This window comes from Alligator mississippiensis, chromosome 12, assembly GCF_030867095.1.
Source record: "Alligator mississippiensis isolate rAllMis1 chromosome 12, rAllMis1, whole genome shotgun sequence".
Lineage (NCBI taxonomy): Eukaryota > Metazoa > Chordata > Crocodylia > Alligatoridae > Alligator > Alligator mississippiensis.
In genome coordinates this window covers 64,733,171-64,756,107 of record NC_081835.1, presented here as the reverse complement: position 1 = coordinate 64,756,107, position 22,937 = coordinate 64,733,171, and the positions used below count along the sequence as shown (strand labels likewise).

General features: G+C 58.5%; 2 protein-coding genes across 17 annotated transcripts in view; one reads left to right on the top strand and one right to left on the bottom strand.

Annotated features, from left to right (window-relative positions):
* The window catches only part of TTLL11 (tubulin tyrosine ligase like 11), a 130,597-nt gene extending 120,184 nt beyond the window's left edge, over window positions 1-10,413 (top strand). The window contains exon 9 of the mRNA XM_059715713.1: window positions 10,211-10,413. Within this exon, the coding sequence (XP_059571696.1) occupies window positions 10,211-10,344 (134 nt within the window). The 3' untranslated portion in view covers window positions 10,345-10,413. The remainder of the gene's footprint in view (window positions 1-10,210) is intronic.
* DAB2IP (DAB2 interacting protein) overlaps window positions 466-22,937 on the bottom strand; it is a 318,020-nt gene continuing 295,548 nt past the window's right edge. For 11 of the 16 annotated variants that reach the window (XM_059715709.1, XM_059715708.1, XM_019475588.2 and 8 more), the window contains 7 exons: window positions 21,432-21,633; window positions 20,640-20,818; window positions 18,213-19,086; window positions 16,033-16,167; window positions 12,371-12,573; window positions 10,408-10,495; window positions 466-5,904 (listed from right to left, as the gene is read on the bottom strand). In XM_059715709.1, the coding sequence (XP_059571692.1) occupies window positions 5,737-5,904; window positions 10,408-10,495; window positions 12,371-12,573; window positions 16,033-16,167; window positions 18,213-19,086; window positions 20,640-20,818; window positions 21,432-21,633 (1,849 nt within the window). In that variant the 3' untranslated portion in view covers window positions 466-5,736. The remainder of the gene's footprint in view (window positions 5,905-10,407; window positions 10,496-12,370; window positions 12,574-16,032; window positions 16,168-18,212; window positions 19,087-20,639; window positions 20,819-21,431; window positions 21,634-22,937) is intronic. The other 5 variants (XR_002086447.2, XR_002086448.2, XM_014603749.3 and 2 more) reach the window with 5 other exon arrangements.

Here is a 22,937-nt window from a genome sequence, read left to right as displayed (position 1 = left end):
CCTGTCAGCACGAGGGGAGTGGGGCGGCATGAGAGCGCTGTGTGCTTGGAGCAGGAGCTCCTGCCCTAGGCTTGGGGGCAGGCATTAGCATCCGTGCCCCCGCAGGGCTACCGTCTCTGGGCTTTATCTTGGGCAGAGGTTTTGAAAGCCTTGCGTGGGATGAGATAGTTGGAGCTGGTGCTGTTTGGAGCAGGGGGTTGGAGCAGATGATCCTGAGGTCCCTTCTGGCCCTCATTGCCTATGATGCTACGCTGAATGCAGCTCGGCACCCGCGCTGCCTCGGCGAGCTCGGGAGCGGGATGGGACAAAGCGGGTGCGTCACGGAGCTGGTTTGGGGATGGCGCTTCGCCGCCCCACCTCCCAGGGAGCACCTCGATCCTGTAGTGGACAAGAGAAGCCGGCGAAGGCTGGCACTGGCCGGGACAGCGCCGTAACCCAGTGAGGAAATATACTGGCACGCGTCAATAAAATAGCTAAATAAATCTTTAATATTTCTAATTGCAAATGTACATAAATTGCACAGCCACATCATGTCTTCGAACACCAACGACTTTCTCTGTACATTATTACATAGTTTAAAAGACGCTGAAGGAGGTTCAGCAAACACTTCCACTGCTCTTGGTTTTGTTCTGGGTTTTTTGTCGTTTTTTTTTTTTAAACATACTTACAAAAAAAAAGGGTTTCATTTCTTTTTTTTTGTTTTGTTTTCTTTATAAGAGGGATATAAAACATAGCGACTGCTTATCAGGAACAAGGATCAGCCTAAGCAGACAGACAGAGAGAGAGGTATATCTTAAGACACAGTGATGTATGGGAAAGGAATATGTGACCATGGAGACTGCACTTCGGGGTACCGGTAATTGATGCAGAACCACATAAAATTTACAGCGATGTCACAGCTCACGTTGCCTGTGAAAGTCAATTGGTGAGACTGAAACCCTCTTCCAGCACACGCGCGTGTTAGGAGCCTTGTGTAGCGTCCTCTCGGACCGGATTTGGTTGGGAAAGCCTGTGCTCAGCATGTTTTTGATAGGTTTACGTCTTCCCCTCCTCACCCCAACCCAGCCGGGCTCCGCGCCGGCGCCCAGCCAAGAGGCAGGACGACAGCTCGGCGATGGGCGCGGCGGGTACGCTCGGCTGATGCTTGAGGTCAGGCCGCGGCTACAGACATGAGTTGTGTGGCCGACGCTGCCCTTCCTCATGGGGCACGTGGACCAGTCCTAGAGCCTGGCAGAATGGGACCCCCCTTAGCTTGAGGCAGCTTAAGGACACTAGGCACCCAAGTGACGTGTCTGCGGGCGGAGGTGGCCTGGGATACAAGCCCCGAGGGACAGAGGATGGGCGAGGCCTAGCCCATGGTCTGCGGGGAGCTCCCCCCACCCCAGGGCCACGGCAGGGGTGCTGCTGGGCTCGGGCTGCCTCGCGGGGCAAAGCCAGCGGCTACGAGGGAGCCGGGCTTGGGGGAGTGGACGACGCGACTGTCCTCTGGGCAGAGCACTGCCCTGGTCCTGCGGCATGCGGCTGCCTGTCAGCGAGCATCCCCACCTCTGCTTCTCCGGCCTGACCTCCCCGTTAGGGCTCGCGGTGCGCCCACAGGCCTCGGCAGCGTCAGAGCCGCGCTCAGCCACGGCGGCAGAGAACTGCCTCTCTCCAGAGGAACTCGGTGATGGGATAAGGCCACTGGCCCCTCTCCCTGCCAAAACAGAGCGAGTCCTTGTGGCTTAGGTTTTAAAGCAGGGAATTGGTTGCATGAGCAGATGCTGTGATGCTTTGTGGGGCCCCGGCATATCCAGTCCCTTTGCAAAATTCCCAGGGAGGCTGCCAGCCCGTGGCTCCCTGCACAGCCACGTGTGTCCAGCATCACATGCAAACTTATACAGGTAAGTCCAAAAACCAGGGGGTGGGAAGGGGAGGGGTATGACTGGCAGTGCAAGCAGGTGCTATAAAAACACCCCTTCCCCCTGTCTAAAGACAAGGCTACAGCCCAACTGCAGAGTTCCCTGCTCTCTTTTAGGTGGAGCCTAACGTTTCTGTGCAACACGGAAGTGACTGCTGGGAGTGGCTGTTCCCAAAATGGGACTGCGGGGACCAGGCTAGCCCTGGGTCTTTGGGCACAGAGCCTGGCCCGTCTGCTCTTATTAGACCAGAAAGCGGCCCTGACCCCACCGCCTCCCTCGTGCTCTCTCTAAGCCCCAAAAAGCAGCCCTGGGCCCTGGAGATGGACCAGCCCCCACATCCTGGAGCCAGATCAGGCTCTTCCCCCACCAGATGGCTGAGATCCCCGATCTGGGTCCGACCTGGCTGGGCTGAGCCTACCGCCGGCATAAACAGCAGTACAATACAGTCACGGCCCTGCGCCTACAAGCAGCACGCGCCTCTGCACAGCTGGTAGGTAAGGCTGGCACGCCACCGGCAAACACCCAGCGCGGTCACAGGGGCATCGCCAGGCTGGCATCACGCTCCGTGCTGCACGCGCTCCCCGGTGCCCGCAGACCCCGAGCACCAGCGTGAAGCGTGCAGGTCATGGGGTAGCTGGGTCATGCTCTGCTACTGCATGCACCTCCCCAAACTGGCTCCAGGATGATAGGACCCCTGTGAGGTGCGGGGCTTGGCCAGATCTCATGGGGCACAGCCGGAGGCATGCACCCCGGGCCTGGGCATGGCGAACACATGCTTTGGAGCAACAGTAGACATGGGCTGGAAGCAAAGCCTCGGTGAGCAGCGCTCGGGGCTTTGAGGTGGGTGGTTTCAGACCTGGATCCAAGCATTGCTGGGGGGAGGTGGTTTCTTTGCTAAAGAGAGATTTCCTCTGGACTGGGGAGGGGGCGCGTTGCACTGGCTCAAGAAACTAAACAGCTTCAGCAGTGGGTGCTGGGTTTGGCCCTTCTGCGGGTCTGGGGGCTCATCGGGAAGGCCTGATGGATGGCTGTCTGCTTTCCAAAAAAGCAACGCTGGGCTCTAATTTGGGAGCCTGGTGTTACCCAGGAATTAACCTAGTCACTGAGAAGCCAGGAGAGCGGTGCCTGGGCTTGTCGGGGAACCATGGGGTAAGAGGACCTGTACTTCGCTTCAGCACTCGGCAGTTGTTTTGTGGCTTTTGCATCCTCCCCACCCCCCTTTAATTCTTACGGACCACGCTCCTTTTGCAGCCAAAAAGTTTCCTAGCATGTCCACGTACGAATGGAAACCAGTTCCTGCCTCCGCCCCCTGCTAGCATTGTCATCCTTGCATCCTATTTGTGTGCGTCTCTCTCTCGAGAGCTTCCATCTCACAGAGGACGAATATTTCAGTACTGGAAAAAAAAAATAGCCGGGTTTAAAAAAATACATCTCAGGGCAACAGCTGTTTAAAGTCATCTTTTTGCAGGGTTGGCGGAAGGTATTTGACACCGAGACAATGGTGGATAAAAGTGCACATACCAAATTGTTCACAGTACCCTGTATGGTCCTAACGTGTGTGGGTCTTTCTCCGCAGTAATTCTGAGTGTCAGTTTTGTGAGCTTCTTCAAAGCCATCTCTGCTAATGCTCCAATATGCAGTGGTGACCTTACTTGGCATAAATATTTAGTTATTACTTTCCTCTGAGGAGTTTCTTTTTTTATGTTGGCGCCAAGCTGTGAATTTAAATCAGGAGATGGGCCGGCATTCCTGATGTGTGCAGACCTCTGTGCGCAGCCACGTTGTTCAGGTATCCAAGGACCGGAGCTGCCGCGGGTGCAGCCACCTCTGGCCCGGGCCGGGGTTTCCGGGGGATAGAGAAGCTCTTTTGGAAAAAAAGAAGCTTTAGGCTTTAAAACAATTGCTTCTGACATAATTCTTTTTTTTTTTTTTTTTTATGAGCCTGAGAGTTGCGGGACAGCATGGAAACACAGGTTTTGAGTGGCAAACTGCAGCTGCTAGCACGATGTAGGAACTGTGAAGCTGGAGGTGGTAGCTACGCTAGGCAGAATTCAGTGAGTGTCCTAGTCCCTTCTGACTGTACATTTAAACATGGCACTGGGGGGATCAGGACAAGCATACAGTAAGCATATTACGCGCTTGGTGGAGGAGAGGCAGATGTCCTGTACACTGTACATCACATGTCTCAGTGAAATCATCTCTCTGGGTCTCGGTAGGAAAGACCTGCTCTGAGACCGGGATTCACAAAAGAACTAACTTAAAAAAAACCAAAAAAGAACAACAACGAACCTGCACTGGCAGCAGGTCGGTGGCATAATCCCCCGTTAAGGAGGTGACCCCTCCGCTGAGCAACGCGCATCTGCATGTGCCGAATCTGCTTGTTTCAGCAGTTAGGAAAGTCTAATCCTGGCTTATGTCTGCACAGTGCTTCCTGACATGGGGGTTTGCGGTGGCTGCTGCGGTTCCTTATGACCATGTTTTACATTCTTCGAGGCGGGGAATTTCCATGCAGTGCTCACTCCCAATTTAAAGAGGACAGTATTCCAGAAAATGGGCTGATTTTTTTTCTAATGCATACTGTGAAAGAAAAGAAATACAATTACCAATCTTTATGGTTCTTCAGGGTCCTTGTTTTCTGTTTTGTTTTTTCTCCTGAATTATTAGCACAAATCTTTGCACAGAACAGACATCCCCACAAATAACCCTTTCCTCTTCCAAACCAGCAGCCACACCCTACGCAAACGGGTTCCTGCTTCCCCTGAGTCCTACGGGGGCTCTTTGCTTGAGCGGTTTGCAGGTGGCCCTTTGCTCGCAGCCCTGCAGCTCAGGACCTCGGGGAGGTGAGCCGGGGAGGGGTTTGCTCTGCCCCCTCGCAGGAAGCCTAGCGAGATGCTGCTCCCTTGCAGTGCAGGCCGTTGCCCTCCATGCTTCATGCAGGTGGTTTTAAAGGAAAGGGAGAGGAGAAGCTGCACCTAGCGAGCCCCCTCCCCAGGAGCCCCCGCTGCCCCGCAGCTGCAGGCCGGGCCGCCCTGCCTTCGCTTGGCTTGTAATGGGTGGTCAAAGGAGACGGCAACGGGAAGGACCCGCGGTCCAGCTGCCGCGCAGCCCCCCTAGGTGTGATACGCGTGGGCTGAGCCTGGGAGCGCGCGGGCCCGCAGAGGGAAAGCCTGGAAAGGACTCTGCGCCACCTCGTCACGCTCTAAGGCACCTCGAAGTGCTCTCTCCGGCTCTACCTCGCCGGGTAGGCAGCTCCCCGGCCCTCCAGAGACGTTCGGGCTCTCTGCAAACGCTAGTTCTCGTGGGCGGAGGTTTTGTCATCTGCTGCGCACTAACGGGCGGGAGAGGGGCTCAGCACTTTTCCCAACCAGCCGCTAGCTTTCCCACCAGCAACCTACCTATTTAACACACTTTAACTAGCCTGATTGGGGCCAGGTGCCTGGCGCAGGCTTGGCCCCGGGCCCTTTTATTTCGCTTACTGGAATGACCAGGCCTTTATTACTTGCCGGGAAGAACTGTGAGGCGTGTCCTTTGGGCAGTTTGAGAAGGAAAAGGTTACTTTGCTTAAACATTAAACACTGACTTAAATCCAACAGTGACAGCAATTCGCAAATATACGGGGATTTCCTTATGCCACACATTTCACACAGCTCGGTCTCGCCGTCCCCTCGGTGCGCCGGCGTTGCGACTCCCGCAGAGGATCAGTCAAGTGCGCCGTCCGCAAGGAGCTGGTGTCTTGGAGGGGGGGCGAGCAGCGGTTCCCAGACGCGCGGCAGCTCGCGCCCGCTGCTGCGCGGTCTCTCCGGCCAGGCCTCCTCTCCTGCAGCAGCGCCCGCCGCGGTCAGCAATTGCTGCTGTTTCTGAATTCTCCGTTCTCTGTAATCTGCAATTTAGTTGGGTTTGTGGGGGAGATCCCGTTACGTGTCTGCATGCTGTACCTCTCTTTCAGCTGAGTAAGGGCACTCATTAACCGTGCGTTGGCCGCATCCAGTGAAGCAATGCGTTTCTCCTGCGAGCAAACAGAAAGGGGGGAGCTTTCAGTGCAAGCGCCGGCACCCGCTGCGTCCCTGCCACCGCGCGGCTTGGCAGAGCGGGGCAAAGCCGCGGCCCGGTGCCGATTCAGCGAGCCCAGGAGGGGTGTAGCTCCAGACACCGGTTCAAGGGGAGACTGAGCAAATGGGGCCAGTTCAGGCCAAACACCTCTCCTCCCTGCACTAGTGTGACAAGCCATCGGTGCCAGTGCTAAACACGTGGCCTCGGGGACTGATGCGCTGAGCTTCTAACCGGGGAGCCCCGTCTCCGCCCTGCTCTCGAGACACCTGCTGGCTCCTGCCATCGCTATGGTGCCACTGGGACTTGCACGGGCTACCTGAAGGCTGCCTGTAGCACAGAGACATCCTTCATCGCCCTCATTCTGTGGTGCTGGACTGAGCCAAGGGCCGTCGGCCCCTCTGCCCCTGGCACGGGCGACTGCAGCCCTCTCCAGCCTCTGCCCATGTCCCGGGAAGCGGTCTGTAGCAAAGCTGACTCCTGCAGTTAGTTGGCTTGTTTTGTTGGGTGCACCTTGTGACGGATGGGCATCCCCTGGCCTGGTGACAGACCGTGGCAGTGAAAACCTTGCCTGCAGGCCTCAGCACTGGCCTGGAAGAGGGAGCTCAGTGCCACTAAATGGTCTATCAGGTGCGTCTGTCCCATCACGACCCTCAATGGAAACCAAGCAGCCGTGATGGCTGGGCTACTGCAGGGCCTCGCTGGGGCTGCCAAGCTCCCTGCTTGCCCTCCTAGGGTGAGTGGGTTCCTCTCCCGGCCCCTTGGCCAGCCCCTAAAGCCCCATGGGGGCTCATTCATTATGTGCTAGCTGACCCCGAACCGAGCAGATAAAGCCGTTTCTACCATTCTTCCACTATGCAGAAAGGCACCGACCGAGCAGTCGTGAGTCCCCCAAAGAGCAGCAGTCATGGCAAGGACACGATGCATGCTCCGAAACCCAGTTCTTCCCCTTGCATGCAAACGGCAGCGCCAAACTGTTCTTTTTTTCCTTGCAAGTAGCTCATTAAAATAAACTCGGCCACCTCCCAGGGCAAGAGGGGTGCCAGGTGTGTGGCTCTCACCAACTGCAGAGGTACATGCTGGCTTTAGGACCCTGCAAAGGTATGACAAGGACTCGTGGCTGGCACTGCAGCGCTGGCCCTGTCTACCACAGGCGGGTTACTTTCCTTTCCTGTCTCAGTTTCCCCCTCTGCAGAATGGGGATAAAAATCTAGCTCAAGCACATGCTGAGCAGACACAAAAATACTGTTCATAAAGAGATTCAAACGCCTTATTTCCTGCGCACAGGCCATGTCTGGTTTGCTCTGCAGGGACCCCAGTAGGTTAGAGACACAGGGACTTGCTTTGCCAGCACAGCAGACGCTCGCCCTTTCCGGGCTGGCTTCACTCTGCTGCACTCACCCCCTTGGTTGCCCAGGGGTTCGGATAGCCTTTTGGCCTGCCTCGGTAGGGGTTTACATTTCACTTGCCAAAGCTGGCGTCCCACAGCCCCCCACAGCTGGGCCTGTTTTCCACTTGTGAGTCTGGGGCACCACGTTCGGGGTTTCTGAAGGCAGAGTGACACGAGGCTCTGTGGCAACCGCTGTCACTTTAACCATCACCGCTTGTCAAGGTAAGACGGCGATTCTGCCGTGGGTCTGACCCAGGGCCGAGCACGGGCCGTGGATCCGTTTCACATCCGCACGCAGCTCGCTAAAACTGCAAGAAAGGACCCCGTCGGATGGGGCCTTGCTGACTCGCATCTTTCCTCCCCGAATTCTGCGGGTCGCACCAACACTTTGACATCTCCCCACGCCTTCCTGGCCTGCTCCGTCACGGGCTGCCATCTGTCTGAGGCACCCAAAGGCACCTCTGTCAGCAGTCCTGCAGCACAGTGCCACGGCCAGCCGGAGCAGAGCAAGGCGCTCGTTGCTGGAGGAGCTTGCCCGGAGTTCGGGAGGGCTAAGCAACATGCCTATGCAGCCTCAGAAACAGCCGACCACAAGCAGACCTGCTGCCCACGTGGCCCGGGAGGAAGCCAGCGCTCTCACTTCCCTGGTCAGGCTCCAGGACTGAGTCCTGCGGCAGCTAGCACTGCTCTCATACCTCCTTCCCTTGCCCTGCTAGTCTCTCCTGACCCTGATAACCAAGAAGCAGAGGCTTTTTCCAGACCGTGTCAGTCTGATCTGCCTGCACATCTCCTGCCTAAAAAAAGCCTCAGCTGTCGAGTGAAGGTTTGCAATACTGAGCAAGGTTAGCACTGGGCTTTGCATGCAGCATCTCTATCGGTACCTCGAAGTACGAAGTACAGACTTAGTCCCAGTCTGACGAAGCTAGGCCCAGCCCTACGCTCAGTCCTCCACCCTGGCCCATGCACTAGACCACCCTACCTCAGCCCATCAGACGCAGGCAAGCGGCTGGTTTGCAGGCTGCAGCCGACACATCTGTGCCAGCTGTGAGCAGACTCCCCGCTCTGTTCGCACACTGGCCGTACACACTGATTTACAAGTGCTGAACAAACCACTCTAGTGACTGCTTCCTTCTTACAGCTCTTCCTGCTGTCGCCTTTTCCATGAGTTGCACAATACGGCCGTCAGGAATGGCGACTGAGCCGCTCAGCTACAACACTGGCACCTGGGTGCACACTGTGCGAGGCCAAGGGGACCCTGATCACGGCTTGTGCGACCTGCGGATTCAGGCCAGATTCAGCCTCCGTTTCTCTGCTTTACAGATTCAGCCTCCTCCTGCTTGTTCGCAGCAATAAGTAATGATGCACAAGGGGGGCTACACAGCTGGAAGCTGAGTGCCGTGTCAGCTAGAGAACTAACTTCTAACATTTGTGCCTGGGAGAGGATTTGCTGCCAACAAATTGTATTTGCTGCCAACGAATGGGAGCCATGTAGCTGCCCCGAAGGTGCTTGGGTAAGAGCCCCATGCTGGCAGATTTTCCCCACAGTCCATTGGGAAGTCTCTGCACACAGCTGGATCCCACACCCGGCCCGCTAAGGGAACCGCCTGCCTTTAGCCTCATCCAGAGCCTTGCCCTTACACCCATCTCCCTCTGCTCCAGATGTGCACCCACAACGAGACTGAATGGAGAGGGAACATGGAGGAACCATCTGGACCATAGTCTTCCTCTACACAGGTACTCTAGGGCCACCAATTTTTTAAAGGGTGCCTTGGTACACAGATGGAAGAACTGACTTTTAATGCCCCTGCGATTTCTCCTGCAGAGAGATCTGTCTGCATCTGCCGCTGGGCTTTGATTATACTAACATCTGAGAGTCGGGGCAGCAGTGCCATCTTGTCTGCACACAAGGGAGGATCAGGAGGAGACGGGCTTTCAGCACTAATACTCAGTGCTGTTGCTTTGGTGGGTTTAAATCCTATCTGTCTAAGGTTACGGCAATGCTGAGATGCTCCTCTAATCCTCTAGATCCATTTCGGCCTGTGGTGTCAGAGAGGGGGTGGGAGCATCACTGCTAACAAGACAGTAATCCTGGCGCGACCATAAAAACCCCACAGCCGAGCCCCTTTGTACTCGGGGGAATGCGAAAGCAACCACGTCCCCTGGGCTGCAACGCAGCGTGTGTGCGGAGCCCCCCCGTCTTCCCTCCAGCCCCCCCGAGCTGGGCAGGAAGCGCAGACTGGGCACATCTCACCTTGTCTGGGCCTGGACAAGCTGGGTTTTCCTGAGCGGGAGGATGTGTCGGTGGCTTCGGAGGAGAAACCCAGCAAAGATGCTGGTGCCCTGAGGGCTGGGACGGGTTTGAGCAGACTGCTGGAGCCTCGGGGAAAACTCAGTTTGCGGGTGACTGCTTCAGGGTGGATGCTGAACCAGAAGCCACAGAGAAGGAGCCCACACGCGTGCGGGCATCCCTGCTGGGAAGCAGGGCTTCGTGGCTGTCAAGCCCAGGTCCCTGTTCCCTCCTCAGTGGACTCTGTCCCACCCCCCAGATCCCGTGCCCTGGTCCCCTGCCTGCCACCTGTCCCTGACACAGAGGAGATTCAGGCAGGACACCAGGAAAGCCTCCCTGCCCGTGTAGCTGGACTAGCTCACCGAGGGAGGTGGGGATCTCCATCCCATGTGGACGGTAATAGCAGGAAGCTGGGTGTAGCTGAATCCTGTCCTTGAGGGGGGTCACAGACCAAATGACCTCTCATGATCCCTTCCAGTCCCATGCCATCTTTTCCACTCCCCCCTTGCATGACCCGCTCTCCTGTCCCTCTTAGATCTATTTCCCTTCTGCCCCCCACTTCCCATCCTTTCTGTCTCTCTTTCACAGCCCTGTGTGAAAGCAAATCCAGCATGATGATCAGTGCATCGTGCTGCAATCCACCCCGGGGTCAGCTCGAGCACCAGTGTAGCACAGCGCAGCCACAGCCATGGCCTGGGCAGAGCGTGGCCCCCTCTGGTTAGCGACCGGGGGCTCGTACGTGGAGGACACGCGTGCTGTGGCGTGGTGCTGGGGGCAGCACGTACCTGTGCATCGATAATCTTCTGCTTGGAGTCCACGGCTGCCTGCATTTCTGCATGATCTTTCTTTAGTTCCTCCTCCACCGACATCAATCTGGCAACAGGAGAAAGGCGCGAGCTGTCAGCGTCCGCGGGGCAGGCAGCGAGCAGAGCTCCCCGCTGCAGCTTGGGCCAGACAAGGAGCCCTGGAGGCCGAAACATCCCCTTTGCCCCAAATCAAGCAAAACCCGGATGGCAGCAGCACCACTGCCACCAGCATGACCTGCGCCTGCCTCGGGGGACAGGTCAGCCAGCTCAGGCTCCTTTCCCTCTGGCAGCATCTGCAATACAGCTGTGGGTCTACCAGAAACCAGGCTCAGCCCCACCAGCTCAACTCACAGGCCCCTCAGCTGTCAGCTGGTACTGGCTTCATCTTACCGTCATCCCAGGCTGGGGTTGAGCTATGAAGCCCCGGCCCCGCAGGTAATGGCTGTAGCAGCACAGCACTGGGCTTTGCTCGCCCCCATCTCAGTGGCACGGTGCATGTTACACCTAGCACACGCTAAATGCACTTAAAATGTGAGCAGGAAGACGCGTGCCAAGTGTGCTCATGTTGTAAAGCGGGGCTGTTAGTCCGGTACAACCATAAACCAGCCTCCTGGGGTGAAGGGTATATATTACTTCCTTGCTCAACACCAAAGGAAGCAAATCTCTACCTGGAAAACAGGCGGTGTGCAAGGCTGAGACAGGGCAGGGGAGGGCCGCTGTGCTGCACCTCCCTCCCCAAGGGGGTAGAGCTGCCCAACGCTTTCCTTGGGCATCACAAAGCACCAGAGACCCAGGGAACCTGGACCTGCACCTTTCTGGTCGGGGAAGGACAGGCACAACCGCCTGCCCGGGGATGCTTGCTAGCTAAAACAAGCAACAGATGCACCCAGCCATTTCAACGCTGCCGTCTCCTGTTCTGCTCTGACTGGTCAAGAGGGCCGGGGGGGGAGGGAGAGTCAAAGCGACTGACTGCAAGAGCAGAGCTGGTCAAGCTGCTCCAGTGCCTGGCACCAGGATGCTGGTGCCCATGTACCTGTGGGCTGGGGACATGCGGGAGGCAGACAGGCTATTTATGGTGTCGTCAGGGAGCTTGCAGGGGACAGCAGTGGTGAGCGGCCCGCAAAACGCTGACTACGAGGACAAGAGCTAGTGGTGTCACTCAGGCTACTGAAAGTGTGCCCGGGCAAACAGCAGAAGACTGTACTGCCATGGCCCCCGGGGAGCTCGGCTGTCTCCAGCTTCGAGTACTATTCAATGGTCCATGAGATCTGCTGATGTCTTTGTCCCACCAGCGGGTGCCCAGAGCAGCACCCTGCGAGTCTGCAGCCTGGGAAGCCCAGACGGGCCTGGGGACCAGACCAAGGGGGCTCTGATCCAGTGCTCGGGGCACGCTCCAGCATCTCTGAAATGCACCCCGGAGCTGGCATGCAGCACGTGCAGCTCACACCCTTCCCTGCTTATTCTTTCCTGGCTCCTCGGCTCAGGGCCCGCTGCTCCTCCCTGGACAAGAAAGGTCCTAGGTGCTGCACCGGGGATGGGAGGGCGCAGCGGGGAGCTGCAGGGCGCTGCATCTCCTCCCCGGGAATGCGGCTGCGTTGCTTGGAAAAGGGCCGGGACGGGTTTGTAATAAACCACGTCACGCGGCACTTTGCAGCCGGCCTCCGCCGAGGGCTGGCTCCACCTTGGCCAGGGGCTTTGCCACGAACGGAGGATACCAGCCTACTGCTGCTACCAGCCGAGAGTCCATCCTTCAGCCCAACAGGCCGGTGCTGACGGCGCTTGCACGATTAGGCTTTGTTCAGGAGAGCCCCACCTCAACGGTGACACTGGCCCTGAGGGGACCCGGGCTCCCAGCCCCAGGGAAGCGGCTGCAGCCATACCCCACCCCGCACACCGGGTTCAGCAGCCCCAAATGAACACTACCCCCCTGCCCGCCTCATACCTGCTGATGATCCCCTTCATCTGGATCTCTTTATCCTCCTGCTGCCGGCGGAGCCGCTCCTCGCTCTCCTCCAGCCGGGCCTGGTACTCCAGCACCAGCTTCTGCGTCGTCTCCTCCTGGCACTTGAAGCGGCTCTCGTACTCCTCCAGTTTCTTGTTGGAGATGCGGAGCTTGTCCTGCAGCACTACCAGGTCCTGCTGGTACTGCGGCGCCCGGGGAGAGAACACAAGGCACGTTACCCACCGGGCTCTGCCTGGCCGAGGCGCTCCGGCAGCCCCGCCTCGCCCCTCTCCTCGCCTTAAGACTAGCCGCAAACCCGCTAAGAGCAACCCTGCGTGTCTGCTCGACACCTCCTCCTCTTCCGTCTTCTCCGAGCCGCGCTAGGAGCGGTGCCGCGCTTCCGCGGGGAGGCCGGGTCACTGGCAGGTGCAGAGAATGGACGTTAGAGCAGTGGGATGGCAAAGGTGGGCAGGGGACGGACAGCGCGGGGTTAGACGCAGCCGGGGAGGCAGCACCAGGGGCCCGTGGCTTCATGCACCGGCTCTTCCAGTCCGTGGCAATAACTGTGTTACTCTCGGCCTCCGGCAGACACTTCCATGCACGTTCAACCCAAGCGCTCATCCGGCTGGCAGGCTAGGATGCATCGGCCCCCCACCGGTTAAAGGCAGGGGGATCTGCACGAGTTGCAGTGGCCTGAGCCCGGGGAACGTTTCTGCTCGTCCACTCTCAAGCGAGCCAGGCCGGGGGAGCACTCCCATCCTGGCCAGGCACTGATTTTCCATCCCGCCGGCGGGATCAGAATTGCCCGGTCTCAGCAGAAGAAGGTCTGGTGCATGAAGCCAAAACCGCACCCACTGGGCTGTACAGACGCACGGACGGAAGGGGTTTTATCAAGGTAAACGGCAGCAAAAGAATCACACAACATCAATGAACGGGGTTAGGGAAACAGGCTTTTTAGACTCAACAGAAATGCGCTCAGCTGCTGTCGCAGTTCAGCGTTCAGTCGAGCTTGCTTGGATAAAGGAAAACTCCAGTGTATAAATATTCAATGGAAAAAAAAGATTTTAATTTCAAAGAGGCGGGGGGGACTTCATGAATTGCTTAAAAGTGCACTAACGACGATAGATTTAGAATAAATAGCACGCGAATGGGAAGCTGCCATCATGACAAGTTTGCAATATAGAAAAATAGCTCAATTTGAACTTCTGTTTGCATAAAGGCCGAAGGTTTTCGGTGCTGATATATGTAAAGCTCTTTGGATACGTGGTGTTAGGTTGATTTTACATGGGCCTGGTCGAGCGGAGCAGCTGTCCTGCAAGTTTAACCCTAAAAAAAAGCCCTGAAGAGCTAGGATTTGCTTTTCGGTCGCTGTGGGCATCGCCTGTCTCGGGGAGACGCTCCAACAGAAGCAGGTTTCCCCCAGGTTAATCCCCATCCCCAGTGTTAAACTTGGGGAGCATCACTCAAATGGCAGCTCTCACAAGAGGGAAAAGCCCGCCCTGTGCTAACCAGCCCATCACCGCGTCCTGAAGTAACTGTGACCCAGGCGGCTTGGAAATTTATGACGGGCTTGCTTTTACCGAGCCATAAAAGCGTTAGCATGGCGGCAGGTAGCGAGGGGAGCGATTCATTCGATCCTCCTGCCGGGGCGGACGCCGGGCGTCACAAATCACTGTGGTTTTCCTTTAACAAGGCCTTTGCGGGGGCACGGAGACGACACAGATCACACACGTGCCCCGGAGGGGCGGGGGAGACGCAGACGCCCGCGCGGTGCACGCGGCCGAGGAAGTCAGACAGAGGAGGGTGGCTCGAACAGGAAAGATTGAATACCTACCCTAGGCTTAAAATAGGAGCAGCGTAAGTGAGCTCAAATGATAGCAGGAGAGGCCTCGGGAGAGCGGGGGAGTCGCTCCTGTCTCTAGAACACTTGTCTCATTCTCGGTTACCATTCAAGGCTTACAGTCGTGGGGAGAGAGATTATGCTAATGAAGATCTTTAATGCCAGTGACTGATATGACAAGAAAGTAACAAAGGATGCTGCATGGGAATGAGGCACCCCGCTCCGGGGTGGGTTTTGGCAGGGAGCGGGGTTTACGGCAATGCTGCCGGACGTCTTAATCCTGCCCCGGTCTGCGGGCGCCGGGTGGGGGGGCCCGCAGCATCCAGCCTCTCCGGCCGGCGCGGGGAGCAGACTCCACCTGAGGGGCCCCCTGTTAAAAGTTGAGCCCATTTCACTGGGGAGGTTTGCAGGGAGCGGGCGGTTAGTGAGGTGCAGCGGTCAGTGGCATGCAGTCTCTCCTGAGCACGGCGTGGTCTGCCTGTGGATCGGTGCTCGCCGGCACGGCCTTCCCGCGCTGCGCCCTGCTTCCCTGCCCTGCCCTGCCCTGCCGCGGCTCAGCCAGGCCCCCTTCCCGCCACGCGGTGTTAGCCGCTCCGTCGCTAGCCGCGGGGCCTGCCGGGATCTCCGCTCCCCTCTCGTCACCGTTTACGTGCATCGAGAAGAAGCGCGCTAGGTGTCCACCTCTTCCCACGCTCTCTGATCGGACCGGCCACCGCCGCCCAGGTCTGTCCGTGCAGAAAGAGACCCAAGGGGGAGAAAGGCACCGCTAACATGGGTCACGTTCTCCAAGGCAGCCCCACGTTCATCTTCCTCTGGAAGACGGGAGACGTCTCTTTGGGCCTCCCTGTCCCTGCCGCAGAAAGCCCTGGCGCTTGGCTTGCACTGGAGAGCTGACAAGGCAGCCCAGAGAAGGACGCCGCTCCAGGGACAGCAGCAGGTCGGCGTGATGAGACCAGAGCATGGCCCCAGCCGGGGGGTCCCACAGAGGCTGGGGTGAGCCTGGTGACGGTGCGACCCGGTCTGGGGGCGTGAGACAGAGCCGGCTGCTGGGAGAGCTTGCAAAGACCTCCCGCCACCTACTGCAATTAGCACGGCTGGGCCGGGAGACTGCCGACAGGCGGTCCTAGCTCCGGGCGCAGCATCAGCGCTGCCCATCCGGAGACTGCTACAGGCGGCATCTTCCTTACCCTGTGCCCGAGACATCTGGACTCCTAACCCCGCTCCCTCTGCTCCAGCCAGGCCCACGCCGGCCTCCTCCCTGCTGCGCTCTCCTCGGGCTCGTCTGAGGGCACAGGCAATGCCTCGCGCTGCCTGCAGCCATGGCAGCCGACCTCCCTGGATCAGCGCGCTCACGCTCAGCTTGTGGGCTAATCTCTGAGCTTGGCTCCACGGGCACGAACCTGAAGCCTCATGACCTCCAGGGCAGTCGCATCAGACTTGCGCCACTGCAACCGAGACAGGGCTCTGGCCCCAGCCCTTGGAGCAAGCTGACGGCTGCTGCAAGCTCGGAGATGGCAGCTCTCCCTGGCCCCCGTGCTCCTAGCGAGCTGGGAGGACCGTGTTTCCTAAAGGAATAAAGCCCAGCTTTGTGGGTCCTCCTCCCTGCTGCGGGGTGAGAGGGAGGGGAGCGGCGCGGGGCAGCAACAGGCTCCCGCATGACCTTGCACACTAACTTCACCAGCCCATTCCTGCCCCTTGTCCCCGCGCGGAGCCCCGCCGCGCCCTGTCCCCTGCGGGCGGGCAGCAAGGCGCCCGGAGACCCCGGTCCCTCCGTCAGGAAACTCTCTATGGAGACACTTGCTTCCATCCAGTCGGGTTTTACCTTTTCTGCTTGGCTGAGCTCGTGCTTATCCCTGTGCTTGGAATCTGGGTCAATGCTCTCATCTTCTACAAACTGCATATTCAAAAGCCAAGCAGCAGTGCGGTCCAGGGCATTGGGGTTCACAGGAGAAGGGGCCTACAATGAGACATACAACCACGACAGAAGAAAAACGGTAACAAAAATGGACATGAAGCCATAGAGAAGAGAAGAGAGCGAGCGTGCGTGCGGGTTCCCTTCCAGCCGTGGCCCCCGCCGGGGAGGGAAGGGTGCCAGCTCCCCGAGCGGTCTGGGACCAAGCGTTGTCACGTCCCTCCAGCTGTTTTCACCTGTTCCCGAGGGGCCTTTTCAGGCAAAGCTCCCCCTCGGAAGCCCCCATCCAGCCGACAGACCTCCGTGGCTGGGGGGGGGGTCTCGCGGTGAGAATTAACCTACTGCCAGCAAACGAAAGACACACCTGCCAGCTCTCCTTCCAGCCCCCCACCCCCTCGAGCCTGGGCAGGGTCTCCGTGCCTCCAACGCCCAGCAGTCATCCAGGTGTTTTCCACGCACATTGCAAACTCCAGCTGCAGTAGGGGAATCTCCTGCTTTCCCTCTACCCGCTTGTCCTGGCTCCCTGCCATCTGTGATGGATGCACCTGGCCAGGAGGGGTGCAGGATGCTGTCCCGCTTGGTGCTGTGCGAAGGACGCTGGGATTTCTCAAGCCTTGGCAGTGCCAATAACGCGGGAGTTGGCCCCTCACGTCCTGCCATGTTTTTTTCCTCTGATCTCAGACAGCGCCCCAGCTCGGCGCAGCTCAGACTCAGATTCAGCGAGAGAAATCATGCAAAAAGCTGGCCGTGCGAGCTTCCAGCAGGGACTCGGGCCTTCTAATGAAACGGCCACTTGACAGGATTTGTTTGCTGTCAAACAGTGTTAAACACGGCTGAATAGGAACAAGCAGTTTCATTCTGACTTATGTGCCCTGGTCACACACGCAGAACATGCAGACTGAAGCTGGGAAAGGCATCTTGTGGGGGGGAAACTTTGGGGAGAGTGGGGAGAAGGATTTGCAAACACAGTGCCTGGAGCTTTCCTGGGAGTCCCTGGGCATTCGTTCGGCTCAGCAGAAACACTGTGCAACGGGCCCCATTGCTAAACAGGCCCTGGCGCTTCGTAAAGCCCAACGCCCTCCCCACGTTACGAGCACTGGACCTGATTACACAGACACCTGTACGCGGCACGCTTGTGCATGCCTGCACTCACGGATCAATACACCGGACACAGAACCGCTCCCAAGCAGATGGCTAAAATGGCCTGTAGCGGGCAGCCCCGGTAGAGGGCTCCACGGGTGCCTTGGAAGAGAGGAGTGGTTACGCCCGTCCGGTTCAGCAGTGCCTGGACCTAGAGGCACCTTTGTGCTGCGCTGCGAGTTACCCCCGTTCTTTACACGTGCATTATTTCAAAACATCTCTGGTTGAGGTACCCTCATCCTTGTGTAACTCATCTTTCTACGGGAGCAGTTTGAAACCCGGCCCCCCGTATCAGCCTAGGAAACCAGGTCCTACGTCTGGGGACAGAGGGGAGACTGAACAGAGACAAACACGTCTTCCGGCTTCACAGGGACCCCGAGTGCTACCAAGTGCCTTTGCTTCTCCCTGCTCCTCCACCTCACCCGTCCCAGACTGCATCTGCCGGGGAGGCTCGAGGACACGACTGACAAGAGGGGGAGTTTCCGGGAATGCCACAGATCGGGCGAAGCGGTCGCAACGGGACAGAGACTCCGACACGGCGGAGGTCCCGGTCCTTGTCCATGAGATGGAGTCGGGTTGACGGTGGCATGGGATGAGCAGCTTGCACACGGATAGGCAAAGCAGTGACGGGATGGCGGGGCAGAGCAGAAGGGCAGCGCGGGCCGTCAGCACCCTAGGGTCGTGGCTGAATTCACAGCCCTGAGACAGCCGCGCGCTGGCGGACAATACGGACGCAGCCCGTGCTGTGGGGTGACAGGAACTTCGCTGCTCTCCTCTGGGGACGGCCTGTGTCTCCAGGTGGACAGAGCATCATGGCAGAGCCAGCCCCCCGGCCATGCGTGGTGCTGAAGGGGGGACTCGAATGCCAATCCTCCCTCGCTCCAGAGCTCGCCCCCAGCTCCCCTGCCCGCCCCCAGCTCTCCGCGCTCAGCGGGACCCCCGGGACTCACCTGCTTGTGCATGGTGCGCTGCTTCATCTCGGGGCTGTCGCCCTTGGAGGAGGAGGACTGCTGCCGCAGACGGGCCCCGCTACCCGGCCAGTCGGGCGAGGAGGACATCATGCTCCCACTGGACGGGCGCTGGTACTGGACCGTGTTGAGCAGCGAGGGCGGCGTCCTGCCCCTGGTGACGGGCGGTGGGGGCGGAGGCGGCTGGTCTATCCGTCTCTGTGGCCCGGCGCTGTTCTGCCGGGGCATGGTGGGCTGCCCGCCCTTCTCCGTCAGCGAGAGCTGCCGGCGGGCCAGCTCCCCCGTCCGCCGGGCAAAGTCCTCGGCTGCCGCAGGTGCGACGAAGCCGTGCTTGTTGGCCGTCAGCTCCTCGCTGTTGCTGTGGGAGCTGAGCGAGCTGTGGCACTCCGAGCCCGAGTCCGCCAGGCCGCGGGGCGACAGCGGCAGCCCGGCAGCCATCTGGTACACCGGGTTTTGGAAGGACAGCGGTGCCAGGAGTTGGGGCCGGCCAGGAGCGCTCTCGGCATTGGGGGTGGTGGGGGTCTGGCCGACCCGGCGCACCGTGGCCATGCCCGCCACATTGTTCTGCTGAGTTCGTGTGGTCCATACGCCCTGTAACTGCCCGATGGACAACTGACTGTCATTGAGAGAGTCAGCAGTCCCGGGCGCGTTGGCCCCGCCGTCCAAGACGCGATTGTCCTGCAAGTCCACCATGGACAAACTCTTGCTGCCATTGGACATCTGCACGTCAGGCTCATTGGCCTCCGAATAGCTGGAGCTGCGGGCAGGGGAGGGCTGGGCCCCAGCAGACCTTGTGACAAAAAACAAGTCCTTGTTTTCAGGGGTGGGAGACGGTAACCGGGTGAAATCTATCAGACTGCAGGGAGACAAAGGCACAAGGGGAAGGGGGAAGAAGAGAGAAGATCCGTGAATGCTACACTGCAGCAGCAGACCGCTGGGGAAAACGGCGTTGCCAGTTGGGTAGACACAAGCCAGCATGCGGGGGCTCTGCCTTGCTCCATCGGGGAAGAAAAGTCTGGGTAGAGGAGGGGGCAACACGCCTGGAAGTACCCGTGCGCTGCTGGGCTGTCCTCCGTGCGAGCGGGGAGGCATGGGCACCAGGGCTCTGGCGTGAGAGGGCATGGTGAAGAGCAGGAGGACACAAGGGTCTAGCCGGGTGCAGGACAGAGGCCCTGTCGGGACGTGCTCCATCAGACACTACAACCGGTGTCAGTCATCCCACCCAACACCGGCCCTTTGCTCAGGTCCAGGCAGACGGGCAGGCGGCTGGGGAAATCCACAGGAAGAGAGCAAGCGAGCGGACTCTTACATTGCAAGCGCTCGGGGGCAACGATTCCCTTTGTGTACTGTGGCGTTAGCGTCCCACACAACGGCAGGCACCCCGGCAGACTAGGCACCTATGTGCTACCACACTGCAAACAGCAAACAGCCCCCGTGGCGGCTGCTCTCCGCAAAAAGGCAGACAGCTCAGACAGCTGAGGACCAGTCCCCCGCTCCTCCTGCCGCCCCAGGTGGCTGCATCGATTTGCAGTGGCTAACACAGAGAGGGCTTTGCAGCAGCTTAACGCAAATGCGCCTCTGATCAAAGACGGTGCGTTGGCGAGGCAGCGTCGGGACCGGCGCGCGCCGTTCTTAGGAGCTCTCCCTGGCTCAGCATGGAAACAGCTGTACCCCACGCTGGGATGCATTAGAGATGAAAGCTCTGAGTGGAGCCAGTCCGGCTGCCTCGCGCCATCTTTCATCCATAATTAAATTGTTAAATAATGGGTGTTGCCATTTGAGATCCGCTCTGCATCTGTGTGGGCTCTGATTCACCCTCCACCAGCACAGGGACAACTCCCCAGATAGGTCTGCAATGGAGTCCGCGCCCCCCACAAATGCTATTCCTCCCATCATGAGCCCAGCTGGCATGCATTAGGGGACTGCACCGGTGTGTTATTTCTTGGGGAAAATAGCTAGGGGTTTGGTGCATCAGTTCTGATATAACACAGGCAGGGCAGGAGGAAATCCCTGACCCGCAAGCTCCTTGCAGAGGGGGTTCAGGTAGCAGCCAGGGATTTAGATGTGACACCAGTTCAGTGCCCCGTGAGCTGGACAGGCCCAGCCTCGCAAACCTTTCGCGGCCTGGAGCTCCCAGGGAAGGTGAAGGCCACTGCATGCACTGTGTATGCTCGCAGGACGGCCCTCTCCAGTGCTCACAAGAAGAGCCGGGGGAGCGCCAAGCTGTGACCGCAGGCTGAGCGGACAGGAGAGCAGTCCTGGATCCCAGGCTCCTTTTGCTCAGCACCTCACCCTCCTTGGCGGGCAGCACCAAGAGAGCGGGTCCACACCCAGGACCTAGTGCTCAGTCTCCTGGAGGCTTTCCTCCCGACGCGGCGCAGCCTCAGGCTCTCTCGCACATGCTCTTACCCAGATAAGTCATTCTCTATCACCATTTTCTGCAGCCCCGCAGAGATGCTGTTGCCAGCGCTGGGCGTGGACGCGGTGTGGTCGGCCGTGACCGAGACCTGCACGCATGCCGGGTTATTGAGCGCCGTGTTGACGTCCCTCAGAATCCGAGGCAGAGGCCCCAGTTTCGTTGCCATTGCCTGGAGAGGAACAGGAAGAGGAGTGTTTGCTGCTGCTTTTCCATGTAAAGGGAAACCTGGGCCCTCAGCTGTTCATCCACACCCGTGTGTGGGCCTGGGGCTGCCTTGGGACGAGGGGGCAGGGTGCCTGGAGGAGGCACGTGCTCCCTTGTGTGTTTTGAACAGCACCGAGCAGGCTCACGGAGGATCCAAGTGCAGCCCGGGCGCTCTCGACCTCTGCAGCAAAAGCTGCCATGAGGAGGCACATCCAGGCCCTTCCAAGGGCAGTTTGCTCCCTGAGGCAATAGCAAGGCCTAGTGCTCAGAGCAGGGGACTGGATGGCTGTGGTTTCCAAACCCTCATCCCTGCCTTGATTTCACCACAGTGCAAAGGATTTGCTTAGACCTGCTTGCATCACAGAGGCTGCACGGCACGAGCCGTGCTGGCAGCAGGCACGGAGGCTGCAGAAGTGCAAAGCGCTAATGGCTGGAGCTGGCACTACCAACACACGCCTTCCGGGGAGCCAGTACTGGCCACTCCTGCAAGCAGTTTGTGTGCCGAAGCCGGGCGGTATGGTGCGCACGAACCCCCGGTGACTGCCCGGGCTGGCCCCACGCGCACCCGCAGAAGGTACCTGTTCAAGCTGAGAAATGACCTCCCAGAGCAGAGAGTGCAACGTGGACAGTTCTCGGCCAAGGTCGATGTAGCCTTCAAAGCCAGCTGTATTGGAGATGGTCTCGGGATTGGAAATTTCCAGGAGGAATCGCTGCATGTTCGTCCATTCGTGCTCCAGAAACTGGTTCATAAAGGACATATATTCCTCTTTGCTGCCAAATCTATGAATGAAGACGGGTACATGGATCTTAGACAGAGCCTGTGATCATTGAACAACCCATAAGGGAACATCCCGTACAGGAGCAGGTCTAAGCCTTGCTTCCAAAGTCCTCTTCTCTTGCTGAGCCTTTAGGATATCCAGTGATCGAACACACTGCTCAGGACCCAGGATCATTTAGGGCCTAGGAAAACACTCATTCAAGTGGGATCTGGACCTTGGAAATCAACATGAAAGCTTGACAGCAAAGCTGTGTTTGACAGAGGAGCACATCTCACCCCGTGCTGAGGACATGTCCCTGATAGCCAGTGAATGCTATTGCTCGCTTTCAGTTAAGGAGCCCATCACACTAACTGTCACCCCGGGAATGGCCCGGAGGTGAATGAAGATGAGCCAGGAACCCTACAATGCCTCATCTCCATCTTTGATATCTGGGATGAAGAGGGGCTCAGAGAGGGCTCACCCTCTGGTTTTGCAGACCAGAGGTGCCTGAGCCCATAATCCAAATGCCCCTGAGCTCTGGAGCATCTCCTGCAGCTGGAGGCTGGTTCTGCTTTTGAGTCAGCTCTGTGTCAATGCCAAACACAATAAAGAAACAGAAGCTTTACTTGGGTTTTTTGGACTCAAGCAAGCACCTAAGATCCTGTGACCATTAGGACCTAGCACTGGGGCTGGCTTGAGCAGCCATTGCAAATGCACAGACTTCTCATTCCCAGCGTGTTGCTGACCAGCGCTGGAGCGCACCTGCCTGTCCCAGCCTCTGCCACGGGCAAAGCGACAGTCCGCAGCTGAGCGCCGGGATGCTGCAGCCACCCCGGGGCACCAGCAAACGTCACTGCTCACAGCCCTCCTGCCAGAGCAGGCGAGCCGCGTCTCCGCTGTCTGCACGAGAGAGACAGCGTCTGTTCCCGAGTGTGAAAGCTGGGAAGGGGCGGATGTGCCTGGCATGCGAACGCCTTGAGAGTCAAGCTCCGAATACACTTACTGCCAGGTAAGGAGAACTCGAAATGGAGATTTGAGGGTCTCGCCGCCCTTTTCTTGGGAGACTTTGTGCTCAAAAGCTCATCTCAGATCTCCCCCATCTATGCAGCTGGTCCAATAGAAGATATCACCCCCTTAAATGCCCCTGCCCCTTGCATGCTGCCTGGACTATCCCTGCTGCAGCATCGCTCCCACACTGCCTTGTCAAGTCAAGCATGCTTGGCTCTTGGGCAGAGACATGTCATCACGGTCCCTGTTACAGTAAGAGCAAAGCCAAGATGCTTCAAATGGCTCCAGAAGAGTCGGGGGCGCCTTCCTGCTTTAGAG